At 41.1% G+C, this 20,992-nt stretch overlaps 1 protein-coding gene across 9 annotated transcripts in view; it reads right to left on the bottom strand.

Annotated features, from left to right (window-relative positions):
- Positions 1 to 4,733: 4,733 nt before the first annotated feature.
- The window catches only part of PPEF1 (protein phosphatase with EF-hand domain 1), a 164,724-nt gene continuing 148,465 nt past the window's right edge, over positions 4,734 to 20,992 (bottom strand). For 8 of the 9 annotated variants that reach the window (XM_078362843.1, XM_078362844.1, XM_008989035.4 and 5 more), the window contains 4 exons: positions 14,099 to 14,205; positions 8,987 to 9,150; positions 6,938 to 7,022; positions 4,734 to 5,382 (listed from right to left, as the gene is read on the bottom strand). In XM_078362843.1, the coding sequence (XP_078218969.1) occupies positions 5,171 to 5,382; positions 6,938 to 7,022; positions 8,987 to 9,150; positions 14,099 to 14,205 (568 nt within the window). In that variant the 3' untranslated portion in view covers positions 4,734 to 5,170. The remainder of the gene's footprint in view (positions 5,383 to 6,937; positions 7,023 to 8,986; positions 9,151 to 14,098; positions 14,206 to 20,992) is intronic. The other variant, XR_013531532.1, reaches the window with a different exon arrangement.

The following is a 20,992-nucleotide window of genomic DNA, read 5'->3' as shown; positions in this document are numbered from 1 at the left end:
ACCTATGGCCCTGAGCTGTTTTTATCCAGGAAATGTAGATCACTCCAGGATTATCTCCTAAATTTTCAGGTGGTTTTATGCTACAAGGAAACTGTTTAACTGTTTCGGGTTTTTTTTTTTTTTTTCACAGAAGAAAGGCAAATCAGACAGAGTATGAATAGTCTAAATATTCAGGCAAAGTAGGCTAGAGAGCAGCAGTAGGAATTACATCAGTTTTACCATCCTTGGTGTGGGGGATATCTTCCATTTCTAGCCTTTCATTAGCTCTTTGCAATGAATCTTTTAAAAAGGCTATTTTGGAATCCTGGGCAGGTAACCAAGCAAAAAAGTCAGCAGATTCTAAGTAGGTAGGGGAGGACAGAGAGAAAGAGAGCTTAGAAGCCTCTACACCTTAATCAATTATATACATCCCATTCCGACTTTAACCCTATAGCTACAGTCTTCTAATTTAGTTCTAAGAATAAAAACAGGCCAGGTGCAGTGGCTCATGCCTATAATCCCAGAACTTTGGGAGGCCAAGGCAGGTAGATCACAAGTTCAGGAGTTCGAGACCAGCCTGGCCAACATGGTGAAACCCCATCTCTACTAAAGATACAAAAAAAATTAGCCAGGCGTGGTGGTGTGCACCTGTAATCCCAGCTACTTGGGAGGCAGGAGAATCGCTTGAACCCAGGAGGCCAAGGTTGCAGTGAGCTGAGATTGCACCATTGAACTCCAGCCTGGGTGGCAGGGCAAGACTCCCTCTCAAAACAAAAACAAACAAACAACACACTTGGAAGGTTTGAACAGTCCACAAAAAGGCCACTGGAGCTCCAAATGGTCCTTTGTATAATCTTTTTTTGGTTTTTGAGTGTGTGTGTGTGTGTTTATGTATGTGTGTGAAGGAGTTTCACTCTTGTTGCCCAGGCTGGAGTGCAATGGTATGATCTCAGGTTACTGCAACCTCTGACTCCTAGGTTCCAGTGATCCTCCTGCCTCAGCCTCCCAGGTAGCTAGGATTACAGGTGTGTGCCAACATGCCCGGCTAATTTTGTATTTTTATTAGAGACAGCGTTTCACCATGTTGTTCAGGCTGCTCTCAAACTCCTGACCTCAAGTGAGCCACACACCTCGGCCTCCCACAGTGCAGGGATTACAGGCGTGAGCCACCACACCTGGCCAAGCCCTTGGTATAATCTGCCCATAGGTTTAAAAATGTCCACAAGAATGGACCATAATGTTTGAACATACAGCTGGCTGGAGTCCCTAAAGGGGGACTATATTTGCATGCATTAGAACTTGGGGTGTCCATTATGTTTCTTATTAATCTTTCTAGACCAAAATCCAGACTACCAAAGACAGCGGAAAGAAAGATTTAGATATAACAGTCAGTAAGCTAGTCACAAACAGGGTGCGACCCACATTTCTGTCTAGCCATATTCTTGGCAACTCCCAACCTTTGGTTGGTTGACCAAGTTTCAGGACACAAAAACATAACAAATAGGAGATCAATAGCTGTGCACGGGAGGGAAAGAACCACTAACACAGGGGTACCCTAAAGCCAAGAGGACTCAGTTCTTTCCAAGTTAAGGATCCTATTTTTATGTCGGAACTTGGGTCTCTCAGAACCAAGTTGGCTTTGGCTCCGAAATCCCCTTAACCAATTTAGCTAATGATTTTTTTTCTTTTACTTTTTTTTTTTTTTTAAGGCAGAGTTTCGCTCTTGTTACCCAGGCTGGAGTGCAATGGCACGATCTCGGCTCACCGCAACCTCCGCCTCCTGGGTTCAGGCAATTCTCCTGCCTCAGCCTCCCGAGTAGCTGGGATTACAGGCACGCGCCACCATGCCCAGCTAATTTTTTGTACTTTTAGTAGAGACGGAGTTTCACCATGTTGACCAGGATAGTCTCGATCTCTTGACCTCGTGATCCACCCGCCTTGGCCTCCCAAAGTGCTGGGATTACAGGTGTGTGCCACCACACCTGGCTAATTTTTTCTTTTTCTTTTTTCTTGAGATACAGTCTCACTCAATCACCCAGGCTGGAGTGCAATGGCATAGTCTTGGCTCACTGCAACCTCCACCTCCTGGGTTCAAGTGATTCTCCTGCCTCAGCCTCCTGAATAGCTGGGATTACAGGCACGCGCCACCACACCCAGCTAATTTTTGTATTTTTAGTAGAGATGGGGTTTTACCATGTTGGCCAGGCTGGTCTTGAACTCCTGATCCCATGATCTGCCCGCCTAGGCCTCCCAAAGTGGTGAAATTACAGGCACAAGCCACCACACCCAGCCAAGCTAATGATTTTTCTTATCTCAGCAAACAAGAAGAGAATAAAGTGGATAGATAGCTGTGAATTCTGAAAGCCAGGCTCACTCCAACAGTAACAATCAGTTACTGCAACTAGTGTCAGTTACCTCTAAAACACAACCCTTGCAGGTGACTCATCATCCACTGCAAACCCAAAAGTCATGTGTCCTCTCATGGCACAAACCCTTGATATCTGTCATAGTCTGTTTTGTGTTGCTATAACAGAATACGTGAGACTGGGTAATTTATAAAGAATGGAGGTTTATTTAGCTCATGGTTCTGAAGGCTGGGAAGTCCAAGATTGGGTGGCTACATCCAATGAGGCCCTCATGTTGTTTTATAGCATGGTGGAAAAGTGAGAAGTAGGGAAAGAGAACACTCACACACCAGAGAAAAGGGGGCTGAACTTTTTCAATCATTAGCTTGTTCCCATGAGAAAGGCACCTATTCCTTTTTTTTTTTTTTTTTTTTTTTTTGCCAGAGTCTCACTCTGTCGCCCAGGCTGGAGTGTAATGGCGTGATCTCAGCTCATTGCAACCTTCACCTCCCAAGTTAAAGCGATTCTCCTGCCTCAGTCTTCCCCAGTAGCTGGGAATACAGGTGCATGCCACCACACACAGCTGATTTTTTGTGTTTTTAGTAGAGTTGGGGTTTAACTGTGTTAGCTAGGATGGTCTGGATCTCCTGACCTCGTGAGCTTGTGATCTGCCCACCTCAGAATCCCAAAGTGCTGGGATTACAGGTGTGAGCCACCATGCCCAGCCACTAATCCCTCTTAAAGACCTAATCACTTTTTTTTTTTTAAGATGGAGTTTTGCTCTTGTTGCACAGGCTGGAGTGCAATGGCATGATCTTGGCTCACCACAACCTCCATTTCCTAAGTGCAAAGGATTCTCCTGCCTCAGCCTCCCAAGTTGCTGGGATTACAGGCACATGCTAACATGCCCAGCTAATTTTGTATTTTTAGTAGAGACAGGGTTTCTCCACGTTGGTCAGGCTGCTCTAGAACTTCCAACCTCGGGTGATCTGCCGGCCTCAGCCTTCCAAAGTGCTGGGATTACAGGTATAAGCCATCACACCCAACCAGACTTAAACACTTCTTAAAGACCCCACCTCCCAACATGGCCACAATGGCAATAAAATTTTAGTATGAGTTTCAGAGGGCCACACCATATTCAAATCATAGCAGTACCCTGAGGTCAAATGCTCACTCATGGTATTTACCTTGGATTTGAAAGCCAAAAAATTCAGGAGTCTCAATGCAAAAAGAACAGAGTCTGGCCCAAAAGGAACTTATTTACAACACCCAGGACTCTGTGAGGAAGACAGAGGACCTGAAAGGAGTCAGCAGCACCTCTCCTGCATTCCTCAAGAGGTCCTTAAGAGTAATTAGTAGAGGCCAGGCATGATGGCTCATGCCTATAATCCTAGCACTTTTGCAGGCTGAGGCGGGTGGATCGCCTGAGGTCTGGAGTTCAAGACCAGCTTGGCCAACATGGTAAAATCCCATCTCTACTAAAAATACAAAAATTAGCCAGGAGTGGTGGCATGTGCCTGTAATCCCACTTACTTGGGAGGCTGAGGCAGGAGAATCACTTGAACCCAAGCAGCACTGCATACCAACCTGGGCAGTAAGAGCAAAACTCCGTCTCAAAAAAAAAAAAAAGTAATCAGTAGTCTCCTTATGGTCCCTTTGATGGCATGGCCACCAGATTTGTCAAAAGGTAACATTTAAATATCTTAACTGGCTTGCTTTGTGGGTCTAAAATCAGGCAATACTTCCTTCCATAAAAATAGTGTTCTGATAAGCTGAGCAGAAGAGGTTGCTTTTATAGACAGAAAAACTGAAGAAAGCAGAACCAAAGCACAGAAAGCAGACTGGTCATTTCAGACTTACCTTCCTTGTAAGAGAGGAGCAAGGAAATAATAGTAGACAAATCATTGACTGGTTCCCACCAGGTTACTTCAGGTTACTTTTTGTTGCAAGGCAGAGGGAACTGCAGTATTATGCCAATTGAGGCTGGCCTGTTTGGGAAATTAGGCTGTTTTTATCTCCTGACTTCCGAGTAGGTCAGATAACAACTCATTTTCAGTTTGGTGACATAGCACCTCAACATGGGTGACCCCATTTTGACTTGTAGTCTAGTCTGTTGGGGCCTAGAACAGTAGCTGAGTCCAAAACAATGGGCTCCTACGATTTTAATTTAATAGCACGCATAAGCAAGGCCCCATCTTATCTATGAAAGTGTCAAACCATATTAAGTATAGGGCTCAATCTAAGTGTACTCACTTTGTATCTCCAACATACACATACACACAAATATGCTTTTTCAAACAATTCACTCCCACAGATTCCCCCCAAGAATCCAACATGGCTCTCATCCCTGAAGGGCGGATCCATTAATTGAGGATCACTGGCTTATAAAATCTCCACAGAAGATCACAGTTTACAGCTGGAAATGCTTTATTCCATTAACGACCTGGTATTCCTCCCCTCTCTCTCTCTCTAACTCAAAGATGTTGCGCTTAGTAGTTTTCTCTTGTGCTGTGTGGGGTCCTTTCAAGATGTTCTCAAACCTCTTTGGGCTGCTGGTTAGGTGGCACTCAGGAGAACAACACTAGGTTCAAACCCAGTTTCTGGCTGGCAATATGTGGGTACTAATGCTGGAACCAAATCCTATTACTGACATTTAACCTAGTCTTACCAATAACAGCTTCCTAGGGACTTCCAAAACCCATACTATGAATCTGCTTGTGGACTGAATTGGGATCTATTTTTCTCTGCTACCAACTATGAATTTCAGGGGTGCTGGAAAGGACTGTGCTTGTGATTTTGGCCCAGCTGTTTACAAGGGGCCTGAGGGAAGCTCTCATTTGTGTTGTTCAGTCAAGGTTGGTGTCCTCAGGTTTCATCGTAGTCTCATATTTATGCACTACATAGAAAGCCTTTAAAAACTCAGTAAAGTCAATGCTTCCGTCTCTGTTCAGGTCCATTATGTTGGCAATCTTATTGACTTGGGAATCATCAATATGAACATTGTAGTGAGAACGAAAAAGTTTCCACATGGTACGAAATTCTTCCATGGAGATCAACCCTAAAAGAATATAAGACAAGGTTATGAGTGTTCATTTTAAGACCCACCTAAGGCAGGGGTTGCAGAAGCCACACTGATTGAATAGTCCCAATTAGAAACTCACTAAAGGGTCGGGCACGGTGGCTCATGCCTGTAGTCCCAGCACTTTGGGAGGCCGAGGTGGGTGGATCACGAGGTCAACAGATCGAGACCATCCTGGTCAACATGGTGAAACCCCGTCTCTACTAAAAATACAAAAAATTAGCTAGGCACGGTGGCACGTGCCTGTAATCCCAGCTACTCAGGAGGCTGAGGCAGGAGAATTGCCTGAACCCAGGAGGCGGAAGTTGCAGTGAGCCGAGATCGCGCCATTGCACTCCAGCCTGGCTAACAAGAGCGAAACTCCGTCTCAAGGGAAAAAAAAAGAAACTCACTAAAATGACTGACCATGAAGATATTGAAGGATATGGAAGAATAAGATTATAAATGTAAGTAACAGGCCGGGCGTGGTGGCTCACACCTGTAATCTCAGCACTTCTGGAGGCCGAGGCGGGCAGATCACCTGAGGTCAGGAGTTCAAGACCAGCCTGGCCAACATGGTGAAACCCTGTCTTTAAAAAGAAAAATAAAAATAAATGTAAGAAACAATATGTCACTTTCAACTCCCAAGGGATCCTGAACTTATTCTAAAGCCAGAACGAGCAAACAGTGAAGAAATGGGGATGGGGTTGTGGACTGTGGGACTAAATGTGGTATGGAAATGATAGGATCTAAAATAGAAGGGTGAGGTGCACGGGAGGAGGGCAGAGAGGAAAGTGACATAAAAGAAGAGGGAGAAGAGACCCTGGGAGTCAATAAGATGATTACAAACAATGGCGCTGCCTCTTTTATAGGCAATAATTTAATGTGTTGATCATTGATTTTTTTGGTGTTCAAAGGTCTCTGGAGTAGGGAATTATCTGATGAGTTTTTAAAAATTTGAAAATTAGTAATTGTACATCAAAGCTAAAGGCAGAAAATGAGTTTTCATAGCCCTTAATCCCCAAAACAGAATCAGAATTCTAGGAATGAGATACTGAAATGGATAGTAAATCACCTCTTCATTTGTACTGGTGATTTATAAAAAGAGTTATTCCAGTTTGACTGATGGCTACATAGGCTTCTATAGGACTCTATCATCTTGAATACAGAGGCTGCAGCCAAACTGAAATAACAATAATATTAAACAAGTTTGTTTTTCCCCTCAAGTTTTATCATGTTAAATGAAGAATGATATAGATAAAAGCAGAGTTCTGATTTCAGAGAACCAGACTAGCTTCTGCTTTCTACTACTGCTACCCCCATTTTGACCTGTAGTCTAGCCTGTTGGGGCCTAGGGTAGGAGCTGAGTCCAAAACAATGGGCTCCTATGATTTTCATTAAACAGCATGCATAAGCAAGGCCCATCTTACCAATGAAGGGTCAAACCACATTAATTATAGGGCTCAATCCAAGGGTACTCACTTTGTATCTCCAATATACACACACACACACAAATATGTTTTTTAAATGAACTCATCAAAGTTCATTTATTTACCTGAGTGATCAGTGTCAATGGCATTAAATATGATTTCCAGGTCAGATCGGTATCTGTACAGAGTTTCAACTAGAGCAGAATTAGCCTACAATAAAGATTTTCCAAGTGTTAGAACATATCGAATTCATAACACAGATTGCATTTAGCAAATGTAACAAACACAAATCATCATCACTAATTCAAATGATGTGATTTAGACAAATCTGAGAAGGCCAGCCTTCCCGTGGAGGCCCCACCCTCTTCATTCAGTCTGTGATCCTCAGGGGACAGGGCCAAAGCGAATAAGGCAGTGGTAACTAACAAGAGCTACCATTTACAGAGAAGTTCATGTGGATTATTTCATTTGGTCCTCTACAACAAGAAGGAACAAGAATGAACTATTATTATGTCCATTTTACAATTTTGAAAAAAGGGAAATAAAGGAACTTTCCCAGGGGTCACAGAGCTGGTAAGCGGGATTTAAATTTCGGCTGCCTGAGGCCACGGCCTGTGACCTTAGTCACCATGGTAAACTGCCTCTGAAGGGAAGTCAGAAGCCTCCTTCCTGGGGATATTTTAGTCTCTAACCTACCTTTACTTCCCTTCTCTCTGCTCTTACCTTCTCATCTTCCCTGCAAATCATCACCCAATTCCTGGCTCCAATCAGCTCCCTTTCAGCTCAATGTTATATCTCAATGCTGATGAATTGTTAATAAGTACAGGGATCTGATAAATCTCCCTGATATTCACATTCTAACAAGAGATTCTACATTTCAAAAATCTTTCAGACACATTCTGGGTCATGTCAGCAAGTCTGTACGCTCAAATTTAACAAGGGTTAGATTAAGTATTCTAAATGGTATGTTGTATAAAAGTATGGATGTCAGACCAGGCGCAGGGGATCATGACTGTAATCCCAGCACTTTGGGAGGCCAAGGCAGGCAGATTACTTGAGGTTAAGAATTCAAGACCAGCCTGGCCAACACAGAGAAATCCCATCTCCACTAAAAATAAAAAATTAGCCAAGTATGGTGGCAGGCACCTATAATCTCAGTTACTTGGGAGGCTGAGGCAGGAGAGTCGCTTGAGCCTGGGAGGCAGAAGTTGCAGTGAACTGAGATTATACCACTGCACTCCATCCTGGGCAACAGAGCAAGACTCTGCTTCAAAAACCAAACAAACAAAAAGCATAGATGTCAGATCTACCCTTCTGCTAGACAGCACTTAAAAATCCAAGCCAGGTGCAGTGGCTCATACCTGTAATTCTAGCACTTTGTGAGGCCGAGGTGGGCAGATCACAAGGTCAGGAGATCAAGGCCATCCTGGCTAACACGGTGAAACCTCAACTCTACTAAAAATACAAAACATTAGCCAGGTGTGGTGGCACGCGCCTGTAGTCCCAGCCACTTGGGAGACTGAGGCAGGAGAATCCTTCGAACCCGCCAGTCAGAGGTTGCAGTGAGCCAAGATTGCACCACTGCACTCCAGCCTGAACGACAGAGTGAGACTCCGTCTTAAAAAAACAAAAATCCAGTATTTGATGTGGACTTGTTTGTTGAAGCTTTTTCTTTTCTTTTTTCTTATCCTAGGAACACAGAAATTTGCTGAACAGACCACAGGGTACCTGGGAGATTCCCCTTCAGTCTTTCCTAAGACTGCAACTCCATCTATTAGATTATTCCACTCCCAGCTTTTCTTTTTTCTTTTTCTTTTCTTTTTTTTTTTGAGAGGGAGTCTCGCTCTGTTGCCCAGGCTGTGGTGCCATCTCGGCTCACTACAACCTCCGCCTCCCGGGTTAAAAGGATTCTCCAGCCTCAGCCTCCTAAGTAGCTGGGATTACAGGCATGCGCCACCGTGCCCCGCTGATTTTTGTATTTTTAGTAGACATGGGGTTTCACCTTGTTGGTCAGGCTGGTCTCAAACTCCTTACCTCATGATCCGCCTGTGTCAGCCTCCCAAAGTGCTGGGATTACAGGCATAAGCCACTGCGCCTGGGCACTCCCAGCTTTTCAAAGGACTAAATTATGTTTCACCCTGGCCAGGTTTTAGCTGGGGCTATGTTTCACTTGCCTCTTGTATAGGTTTTTCAATCTGGATATTCTGGAAGCTGGACATGTATTCAACATTTCCATTTTGGTCTATGATTACCAGATTCGAACTCAGGGATCTCCATGGTAAGTTCAGTCCCAAAATGCTCTCCATGCAAAAAGCCCACTGGCTCACAGGAAGTTTTCCTAACAACAACAACAACAACAAAGCCCAAATGATTTGTTTATGATACGATTTTAAGGAATGCAACCTCCTTGGGAGAGCCAGGGCAGCATGGGGCCAGCTGCGCTCTGTCATAATTTATGCTCCCAGGCCCTGTAGTCCTGAAGGAGAAATAAGAGTATCTTTAGTATTCCACAGATCATGTCCTTCCTGTCACCTGTAAGAAATCAGACTTTAGGTGTTAGATTATTTGTTTTTCCTTTTTCTGATTAACAAAGTAAGGTATGCCTATTTATTTACTTTTTTGGAGGAGTCTGGCTCTTGTTGCCCAGGCTGGAGTGCAGTGGTGCCATCCTGGCTCACTGCAATGTCCACCTCCTGGGTTCAAGCGATTCTCCTGCCTCAGCCTCCAAGTACCTGGGGTTACAGGTACACGCTACCATACCCAGCTATTTTTTTTTTTTTTTTGTATTTTTAGTAGAGATGGGGTTTCACCATGTTGGCCAGGCTGGTCTTGAACTCCTGACCTCAAGTGATCTGCCCGCCTCGGCCTCCCAAAGTGCTGGGATTACAGGTGTGAGCCACTGTGCCCAGCCTAGGTATGCTTATTATAGAAGATTTGAAAACAGAAAAGAATACAAAGAATAAAAGATGTATTATTTACCTGTCATTTCACAACTAATATCCTTTTCCTCCTAATATATGTAATTTTTCCAAACACAAATATCTTTATTACATATAGGCTGTTTCTATTTTTAGATGAATATCCATTTGGCCCAGAATCGTTTATTGAAGACTCCTTTGCCCACTGCTCAGCAGTGGTGCCTTCAAGTGTCTATAACTGCATGAATCTGTTTCAGGATTCTCTATTTGCTTCCATTGTCTATATGGGTATCCGTGTGCTGATTCCATACCATTCTAATTACTGTGCTTTTATAATAGATCTTGATATATAATAGAGAAAGTCTTCCCGCCTTATTCTTTTTCTTCAAGAACATCTTGGCTATTTTGGGCCTTTGGTAATTCCACATGAGTTTTAGATGCAGATTCTCAGGATCTACCGAAAAATCCCCACTTTGGGATTTTGACTGAGATTGCATTCAACCTGTAGCTCAATTTGGGAGGAATCTGTATCTTGACAACTTCAACCCTTCTAGTCTCGAACACAATAATACCCACCCACTTATTTCATTTCCCTTTGATTTATCTTAATAATATCTTAGAGCTCTCATACCTCATTCATTAGGTTTCTCCTGAGTACTTGATTATCTATTGTGAATGGTATCTTTTAAGATTTTTCTTATCTAAAAGCTAACTGCTGGCGACCCCAGCTAGCAATCTATTCCCACTTAGCTCCAAAACTATTCTTTTTATTTTTTCTTGCCATGTTTTGTGATACTAGAACTGGACCCTGTAATCATTGCTTCTTTGGCAGCTCCTATAACATGAGGCTTTGTTAGTAGACAGTGCAGGAAGAATACTGCAGAGAATAGCAAAGAAAAGGCTTTTCTTTCTGGTTCTGGTGTACCTTACTTTTTGTTTCTATAGCACAGCATGGTTAGCAGAGGTGTGTGGAAAATGCAGTGGCACCCACCTTCTAGCAAATTTCACTGACACCACAGCACGTGTCATCAGTGTGTGGGCGACGCAGTGTAGCACAGCCTAAGAAGGTGTTGTTGCTGGCACCCCAGTGGGTGGCTCTATCCTCTCCAGTCCTGGCCCACTAGCCAGAGACTCAACTCTAACTTGAGGCACTTCAGTGAACTTCTTCCCTACCCAGCGGACCACAGCCACATCCTCACCAATGAGGGCATGATCTCATCTCTTGATCGGGAGTAGGGGTTTCTTCCAAGTTTGTTCCTTCCACAGCTCCTCTCTCTCAACCTTAGACAGCAGGTCCTCCCTACAATTGCATTGGTTATTTGTTTTCTCTTTCTCTCTGTCTCACCATGGTTTTGCCAACTTCAACAGTTTTGTCAAAGAACCATTTTTTGGCCAGGCGCAGTGGCTCACACCTGTAATCCCAGCACTTTGGGAAGCCAAGGCAGGCAGATCACCTGAGGTCAAGAGTTTGAGATCAGCCTGGCCAACATGGTGAAATCTAATCTCTACTAAAAATGAAAAAAAAAAAAAAATAGCTGGGCTTGGTGGTGTGTACCTGTAGTCCCAGCTACTCGGGGAGGCTGAGGCAGGAGAATCGCTTGAACCCAGGAGGCGGAGGTTGCAGTGAGCCGAGATTGCACCACTATACTCCAGCCTGGGTGACAGAGGGAGACTCCATCTCCAAAACAACAACAACAAAAAAACCTTTTTTTTACTTTGTTAATCATAACTTCATCTTTTACATTTAAGGTTATCATCAATGCTTTTCTAATTTGCATCCCATAAATTCTAATAAGTTGCATTTTCATTGTCATTCAGTTTCAGCATTCTAATTTCCACTGTGATTCTCTTTGAGCCAAGGATTATTTATAAGTTTACTTCTCATTTCCAAGCCAAAGGGCAATTTTATGACTATCTTATATTATTGAGTTGTAGCTCAAGTCACTACGTCAGATCATTTATTTTGTAATGTTTCCGGTACTTCAGAACCCATTGACTGTATGTTGCAGTGTGTGGTCACTTTTTGTAAATGATCCATTTGTGCTTGATAAGAATATGCATTCTGAAATGTTGGGTGCTGAGTTCGATGTCATCGTTTTTTTTTTTTTTTTTGAAATGGAGTTTCGCTTTTGTTACCCAGGCTGGAGTGCAATGGCGCGATCTCGGCTCACCGCAACCTCTGCCTCCTGGGTTCAGGCAATTCTTCTGCCTCAGCCTCCCAAGTAGCTGGGATTACAGGCGTGCACCACCATGCCCAGCTAATTTTTGTATTTTTAGTTGAGACGGGATTTCACCATGTTGACCAGGATGGTCTCGATCTCTTGACCTCGTGATCCACCCGCCTCGGCCTCCCAAAGTGCTGGGATTACAGGTGTGAGCCACCGCGCCCAGCCCTGTCATCTTTTAAGAAAAAAGTATGCTAATCTTTTATCTGTTTTTTTAGTTCCTGAGAGAGGAGTATTAAAACCTCCCACTATGGTGGTAGATGTTTTTACTTCTACTTTTTCTTCTGTCAGTTCTTGTTTCGAATATTTTTGAAGCTATATTAATAGGTACATACACATTTAGAATGGATTCAATTGGCATAATTAATATTTTATCATTATGAAGTGTTCTTCTTCCTTTCTAGCAATATATGCTTCCTTAGAGTCTACTTTGACTGACACTAATAAAGCTATCTTAGCTTTATTTTTGTTAGTGTTTTCATGGCATATCTTTTTCTAAATTTAACTTCTAATGTTTTGTGTATATGATTCTACAGTCTAATTTTGCAACTGTTGAGAAATCTATCAATCTAATTGTTATCTCTTTGTAGCAATATGTGTTTCCTCTCTGCCTGCTTTTTAAAGATGTTTTTCTTTGCCACTGGTGCTCTGGAGTTTCACCACAAATGTGTGTAGGTGTGGATTTAACTTTATTTATTCTACTTGTGAATCACTGTTCCTCTTTATAAATTTGAGTCTTTTATCAATTCTGGAAATGTCTCAGCCATTACCATGTCAAATATATGGTCTCTTACATTCTATTCTCTCCTCCCAGTACCCTGAGTAGGTGTATGTAAACTTCTCGTTTTACTGTTCATAATTGTTTTTGTTTTTCTTTCTTTCTTTCTTTGAGATGGAGTTTCACTTGTCACCCAGGCTGGGGTGCAATGGTGCGATCTCGGCTTACTGCAACCTCCGCTTCCTGGGTTGAAGCAATTCTGCTGTCTCAGCCTCCCAGGTAGCTGGGATTACAGGTGCCTGGGTAATTACACAGCCAGCTAATTTTTTTTTTTTTTTTTTTTTTTTTGTATTTTTAGTAGAGATAGGGTTTTACCATGTTGAATAGGCTGGTCTCAAACTCCTGACCTCAGGTGATTCACCTTGGCCTCCCAAAGTGCTAGGATTATAGGTGTGAGCCACTGTGCCTGACCTGTTTATAACTCCTAATCTCTCTAATTCTTTCTTGAGTAGTGTCTAATTTTCTATTTAACCGCTCCATTATGCTTTTTCTTTTTTTAACAAGTACATTTTCTATCTATTTAGTTCTTCAAATCATTCCCAAATGCATGTTTCTGATTTCATAGTTCCATTAAACATATTTTTTATTTGATAATCCTAATATCTGATATCCTCAGGGAACTAACTGTTGTTTCTGCTGACTTTCATTCATGGTAGCTTGTATCCTTGTTTGGTAATTTTTTATTGTGAGCTCATGTGAATTGATCTTAATCTCGGATATATGAGTGGCCAAAACTGGGGATGCTTCCCTCAAAGATAAATTTGCATTTGCTTGCCAGGAGCCAGGGAGCATTACAGACTTAGGACAACTTTAGCCACTTTGAGGGTGCAAGCATGATAATGGAGGTCTCAAATGCAATTTTTCCATCTTTCTACTATATTATAATTTAGTCTCAGGATTCATTGCTATACCAATATCAGCACTGGGCCCCAGGACAATCTAGCCTTTTGTGCTTTCTTGTTGCTCCATGCTCCCACATGTGGTTTCGAATCATCTTTCATGGAGAGTGAAGATGCAGCTGGAAGAGTCAGCTTACTATGAGGCTGGTAAATGCATTAAATTCTGTATCCTCCAGAATCTAGCTGTCTGTTAATAGGAAGGCCCCCCAGAATGTCTAGTCTATCATACTATCAGAATAGAAGTTTAATTCAGGGTTGGTGTTAGTTTTCCAAATTGAAAATAGCTTGCTAAAAGGGAGAAATCTGCCCTTTTTTGCACAAATAATGGATTATATATTTTTTATCTCTATTCTTCCTTCTTAGTAAAAATGGAAAACTGACATCCTAAGGAAGCAAAGAAAATGAAAAGTGATCTGTATGTAACTTGGTGTGTTAAGAAACGGTAAGTGTTACACAATTTTATTACCTGATTTTCTGCGGTCTTGATGTTGGAAAGCACAAATGAGGTCAGTTTTTCGTGAAATCATTCTCTCTCTTAATATCTTGATGGCACTGTTTTCTACAGTACTCACTCTATGTAAAGAAAAAAATAATTAGGTGAAAGTAACATAAATCATCCTGTTGTGTTTCATTTTAATGTGCAATATTACTATTTATGAATTTTTACTTTAAATGAGTTGCCTAGATTCACACATATCGTTACTAGATGGTAAACATATGCATATGTATCTATATGTGTATGTAGATGTATGTGTGCATGCACACATGCATTTTGTGAAGTTTTAAAAGGATTACAAATAGTATTTTCTTTTGAATGTCAAAAATTCACATGAACAATCATTTGAAAAAAAGGAAAATAAAGAGGAACTTACTATACCAGATATTTAAATTTATCATTAAATTACCGAGATAAAACAACAGATATTGACAAGAGAAGACTGATACATGAATAGAACATAACAGAAATTTTATAAATATATCAAACTATGTATGAGAATAATATATATAATACAGAGGTATTGCAATTCAGTAGAAAAGGGCCATTTTAAAAAGAGTGCTAGCACAGTTAGCTAACCACCTGGACTTCAACCTCTACCTCAGACCACTTACAAAAATAAATTTTCAAATAAAGGAGGAACAGAGGAACAAAATATTCACACACACACATACATAATGACTATTTTGTTCCTCTTTGTATTTTTTGTGTGTACACACACACACACACAAACATATGGCAAAATGGTAGATGTAGTAAATCCAAGCATATCAGTAATAACATCATATGAGAATGGATTAAGTAATCAAATTAAGAGGCAGAGATTGTGAAACTGGATAAAAACAATAAAACAAGATCCAACTATATGTTGTCTACAGGAGAACACTTTAGTTTCAAAGATACAAAGAGTTTAAAAGGAAAAGGATGCAAAAAAATACCATGCAAACAGCAAGCATGAGAGCTTGGAGTGGCCGTACCAATAACGACAAAATGGACTTTAATGACAAAAATTGTTGCCGGGCGTGGTGACTCACGCCTGTAACCCCAGCACTTTGGGAGGCTGAGGTGGGAGGATCACCTGAGGTTGGGAGTTCAACACCCTCCTGACCAACATGGAGAAACCCTGTCTCTACTAAAAATACAAAATTAGCCGGGCGTGGTGGCGTATACCTGTAATCCCAGCTACTTGGGAGGCTGAGGCAGGAGAATCGCTTGAACCCAGGAGGCAGAGGTTGCAGTGAGCCGAGATTGTGCCATTGCACTCCAGCCTCCAGCCTGGGCAACAAGAGCGAAACTCCATATCAAAAAAGAAAAAAAGAAAAGAAAAAAATTGTTACCAGAGACAAAGAGGGATATCCTATAATGATAAAACAGTCCATCAAGAAGATAAAACAGTCAGACTCCGTGGCTCATGCCTGTAATCCCAGCACTTTGGGAGGCTAAGGCAGGTGGATCACCTGAGGTCGGGAGTTCGAGATCAGCATGACCAGCATGGAGAAACCCCATCTCTACTAAAAATACAAAATTAGTCGGACATGGTGGTGCATGCCTGTAATCCCAGCTACTAAGGAGGCTGAGGCAGGAAAATCTCTTGAACCTGGGAGGTGGAGGTTGAGGTGAGCCGAGATCATGCCATTGCCCTCCAGCCTGGGCAACAAGAGCGAAACTCCATCTCAAAAAAAAAAAAAATATATATATATATATATATATATATATATATAATAATTATAAACACATGAGAACCTAACAACAGAGCCCAAAACTACATGAAGCAAAAATGGACAGAACTGAAGGAAGACATAGACAATTCAACAATAATATAGAGACTTCAACAGTCGACTTTCAGTAATGGATGAAACAACAAGGTGGAAAATCAACATGGACTTAGAAGACTTGAACAGCACTGAAACCAACTAGACCTCACGAATGTATATAAAATATTCCACGGATGTATATAAAATATTCCACCCAGCAACAAGAGAATTACATTTTTTTTTTTTTTTTTTGAGATGGAGTCTTCACTCTGTCACCCAGGCTGGAGTGCAGTAGCACTATCTTGGCTCCCTGCAACCTCCGCCTCCAGGGTTCAAGAGATTCTTCTGCCTCAGCCTCCTGAGTAGCTGGGACTACAGGCATGCGCCATCATGCCCAGCTAATTTTTATATTTTTAGTAGAGATAGGGTTTCACTATATTGGCCAGGCTGTCTTGAACTCCTGAACTTGTGATCCTTCTGACTTGGGCTCCCAAAGTGCTGGGATTACAGGTGTGAGCCACTGTGCCCGGCCTGAGAATTACATTCTTCTATAGTATATGTGGAACATTCTCCACAGTAGACTTTATGCTAGGCCATAATATAAGCCTTAATAGGTTTAAAAGGATTAAGATCAAAGTATCTTTACTTTGAAAACAATAGGAATTTATTGAAAGAAGTATATTAATAACAGAAAGTAATTTGGGAAAATAAGTAAATTAAAAATTAACAACAGAAAGAAATTTGGGCAAGTCACAAATAGAAGGAAATTAAACAACAAAATCTTAAATAACCAACAGGTCAAAGAAGGAATCAGAGGAGAAGTCAGAAAATACTTTAAGATGAGTGAAAATGAAAATACGACATACCAAAACATGTGGCATACACTAAAGTAGTGCTTAGAGGAAAATGTATAGCTGTAGATGCCTATATTAAAAAAGAAAAAAGATCTCAAATCAATAACATAATCTTCCACTTTAAAAAAAAGTGGAAAAAGGCTGGATGTGGTGGCTCATGCCTATAATCTTTGGGAGACCAAGATTATCCTGACCTCAAGTGATCTTTGGGTGGATCACTTGAGGTCAGGAGTTCGAGGCCAGCCTGACCAACATGGTGAAACCCCATCTCTACTAAAAATACAAAATTAGCTGGGCATGTAATCCCAGTTACTCTGGAGGCTGAGGCAGGAGAATCTCTTGAACCCAAGAGGCAGAGGTTGCAGTGAGCTGAGATCATGCTATTGCACTCTGGCCTGGGCAACAAGAGCAAAACTCCATCTCAAAAATAAAAATAATAAGAATAAAATTAAAAATTGGAAAAAAGAGTAAACTGAACCCAACATAAGCAGATAAAAGGAAATAATAAAGATTAGAGCAGTAAGAAATGAAATAGAGAATGGAAAGATAATAAAGAAAAATCAACAAAACTAAAAATTGGTTCTTTGAAAAATCAACGAAATTGTCAAACCTTCATTATGTCAAAGAAAAAAAGAAAAAAATTTCTTAAATTTTTTAAAGAAATTAAATTTTACTTAAATTAAACTTAAATTTCTAAAATCAAGAGTAAAAGAGGGGACATCACTACTGACCTTACAAAAGTAAAAAAGATTATAAAGAAATACTAAGAACAATTGTAGACCAACAAATTAGATAACATAGATGAAAAGGACAAATTGCTAGAATGGCACAGATGATCAAAACTGACTAGGAAGAAACTGAAAAACTGAACATGCCTGTAACAAGTAAAAAGACTAAGTAATCAAATGATTCACAAAGACAAGTCCAAAGCCAGATGGCTTCACTGGTGAATTCTACGAAACAGTTAAGGAAGAATTAATACCAATCACTCACAAACTCTTAGAAAAAGAGGTAGGAATACTGCCCACTTAGAAGCTAGTATTACCTTGATAAAAAACCAGATAAAGATCACAAGAAAACTACAGACCATTATCTCTTACGAATATAGATATAAAATCTACAACAAAATACTAGCAAACAGCATACAGCAACATATAAAAAGGATTATACACCATGGGTAAGTGGGATTTACTCTAGGAATACAAGCTTTGTCTAATATCTGAAATCAACCAATGTAATATACCATATTAACACAGGATGAATAAACAATGGGGAAAGGACTCCCTATTCAATAAATGACACTGGGATAACTAGCTATTCATATGCAGAAGAATGAAACTGGACCTCTACCTATCACCATATGCAAAAATTAACTCAAGATGGATTTGACTTATTAATAAATATAAGACCTCAAGCTATAAAAATTTTAGGCTGGGCATGGTGGCTCATGCTTGTAATCCCAGCACTTTGGGAGGCCGAGGCAGGTGGATCACCTGAGGTCAGGAGTTCAAGACTGGCCTGACTAACATGGAGAAACCCAGTCTCTAAAAAATAAAGAGTTAAAAAAAAAATTAGAAGAAAACCTAGGAAATACCCTTCTGGACATCAGCCTCAGCAAAGAATTTATGACTACATCCTCAAAAGCAATTGTAACAAAAATAAACATTGACAAATGAGAACTAATTAAACTAAAGAGCTTCTGCATAGCAAAAGAAAGTATTGACAGAGTAAGCAGGCAACCTCAAGAATGGGAGAAAATCTTCACCAACTATGTATGTGACCAAGGTCTAATATTCAGAATTTATAAGGAGCTTAAACTATTCAACAAGAAAAAATCAAATAGCTCCATTAAAAAGCAGGCCAAGGACATGAACAGACACATCTCAAAACAAGACATACAAATGGCCACAAACATGAAAAAATGCTCAGCATCAGTGAACATGAGAGAAATGCAAATCAAAACCACAATGGGATACCCTTTCACACAATGGCTATTATTAAGAAGTCAAAAAGTAACAAATATTGGCAAGGCTGCAGAGAAAAGGGAATGCTTATACACCGCTGGTGTAAATGCAAATGAGTTCAGTCACTGTAGAAAGCAGTTTGGAGATTTTTTTTTTTTTTTTGGGAGACGGAGTTTTCGCTCCTGTTGCCCAGGCTGGAGTGCAATGGCGCGATCTCAGCTCACCGCAACCTCTGCCTCCCGGGTTCCAGCAATTCTCCTGCCTCAGCCTTCCGAGTAGCTGGGACTACAGGCGTGCGCCACCATGCCCAGATAATTTTTGTATTTTTAGTAGAGACGGGGTTTCACCATGTTGACCAGAATGGTCTCAATATCTTGACCTTGTGATCCTCCCGCCTCGGCCTCCCAAAATGCTGTGATTACAGGTGTGAATCACCGTGCCTGGTCTGGAGATTTCTTTTTTCTTTTCTTTCTTTTTTAAAGATGGGGTTTCACCATATTGGTCAGGCTGGTCTCGAACTCCTGACCTCAGGTGATCCGCCCACCTCAGCCTCCCAAAGTGCTGGGATTACAGGCATGAGCCACCACGCCTGGCCTGGAGATTTCTTAAAGAACTAAAATTAGAACTACCATCGGACCCAGGAATCCCATTACTAGGTATATACCCAAAGGAAAATACATCATTGCACCAAAAAAACACATGCACTTGTATGTTCATCATAGAACTATTCTCAATAGCAAAAACACAGAATCAACCTAGGTGTCCATCAATGGTGGACTGGATAATGAAAATGCAATACATATACACCATGAAATACTACACAGCCATTAAAAAAAAACCAAAATCATTTCCTTTGCAGCAACATGGATGCAGATGGAAGCCATTCTCCTAAGTGAATCAACATAGGAATAGAAAACCAAATACCATGTGTTCTCACTTGTAAGTGGGAGCTCAACATTGGGTACACATTGACATAAAGATGAGAACAACAGACACTGGGAACTACCAGAGTGGGAGGGAGAGAGGAGGGCAAGGGCTGAACAACTAATTGGGTACTATGCTCACCACCTGGGTGATGAGATCACTCATACATCAAATCTCAACATCACACAATATACCCGTATGACAAACCTGCACATGTACTCCTTGAATCTAAAATAAAAGTTGAAATTTTAAAAAATCACAAAAATCACATGATCACCTCAATAGATGCAGAAAAATTTATCTGATGAAATTCAACACTCTTTCATGATAAAAACACTAACCAAACTAGGTATAGAAAGGAAATTCTTCCACTTGATGAGGCATCTACAAAAATACACAGCTAACATCATACTAAATTGTGAAAGAGTGAATGCATCCCCTTAATGTCAGAAATAACACAAGTATATCCGCCCACCAATTTTATTCAACACTGTACTGGAGGTTTTAGCCAGGATGATTATACAAGAAAAATAAATACAAGGAATCCAGATTGGAAAAGAAGTAAAACTATCTCCATTAACAGATATGATCTAGTATACAGAAAATCTCAAGGACTCTACTAGAAAAAGATTAAAACTAACAAGTTCATCAAGATTGTATAAGATCAATATCCGAAAATCAATTGTATTTCTATACACTAGAGATCAAAAATATAAAAATATAATTAAGAAAACAGGGCCAGGTGCGGTGGCTCATGCCTGTAATCCCAGCACTTTGGGAGGCCGAGGCGGGTGGATCACGAGGTCAGGAGTTTGAGACCAGCCTGACCAACATGGTAAACCCCTTTCTCTACTAAAAAATACAAAAATTAGCCGGGCATGGTGGTGCATGCCTGTAGTCCCAGCTACTCAGGAAGCTGAGGCAGGAGAATTGCCTGAACCTGCAAGGCGGAGGTTGCAGTAAACTGAGATTACACCACTGCACTCTAGCCTGAGCAACAGAGCAAGACTCTATCTCAAAAAAGAAAAGAAAACACACCAGGTGCAGTGGCTCACATCTGTAATCCCAGCACTTTGGGAAGCCAAGACTGGAGGATCACTTGAGCCCAAGTTCGAGACCCAGCCTAGGCAACATAGTGAGACCCTGTCTCTACAGAAAATTGAAAAAATTAGCCAGGTGTGGTGGTGCATGCCTGTGGTCCCAGTTACCTGGGACACTGAGATGGGAGGATCACTTGAGCCCAGGAAGTTGAGACTGCAGTGAGCCATGATCGCATTACTGCACTCCAGCCTGGGTGACAGAGTAAGACCCTGTCTCCAAAAAAAAAAAAGAAAAATGAAAAGAGAAGAAAAACAATTTCATTTACTA

Source organism: Callithrix jacchus, chromosome X (assembly GCF_049354715.1).
Source record: "Callithrix jacchus isolate 240 chromosome X, calJac240_pri, whole genome shotgun sequence".
Classification (NCBI taxonomy): domain Eukaryota; kingdom Metazoa; phylum Chordata; class Mammalia; order Primates; family Cebidae; genus Callithrix; species Callithrix jacchus.
This window is presented reverse-complemented; position numbering and strand designations above follow the sequence as displayed.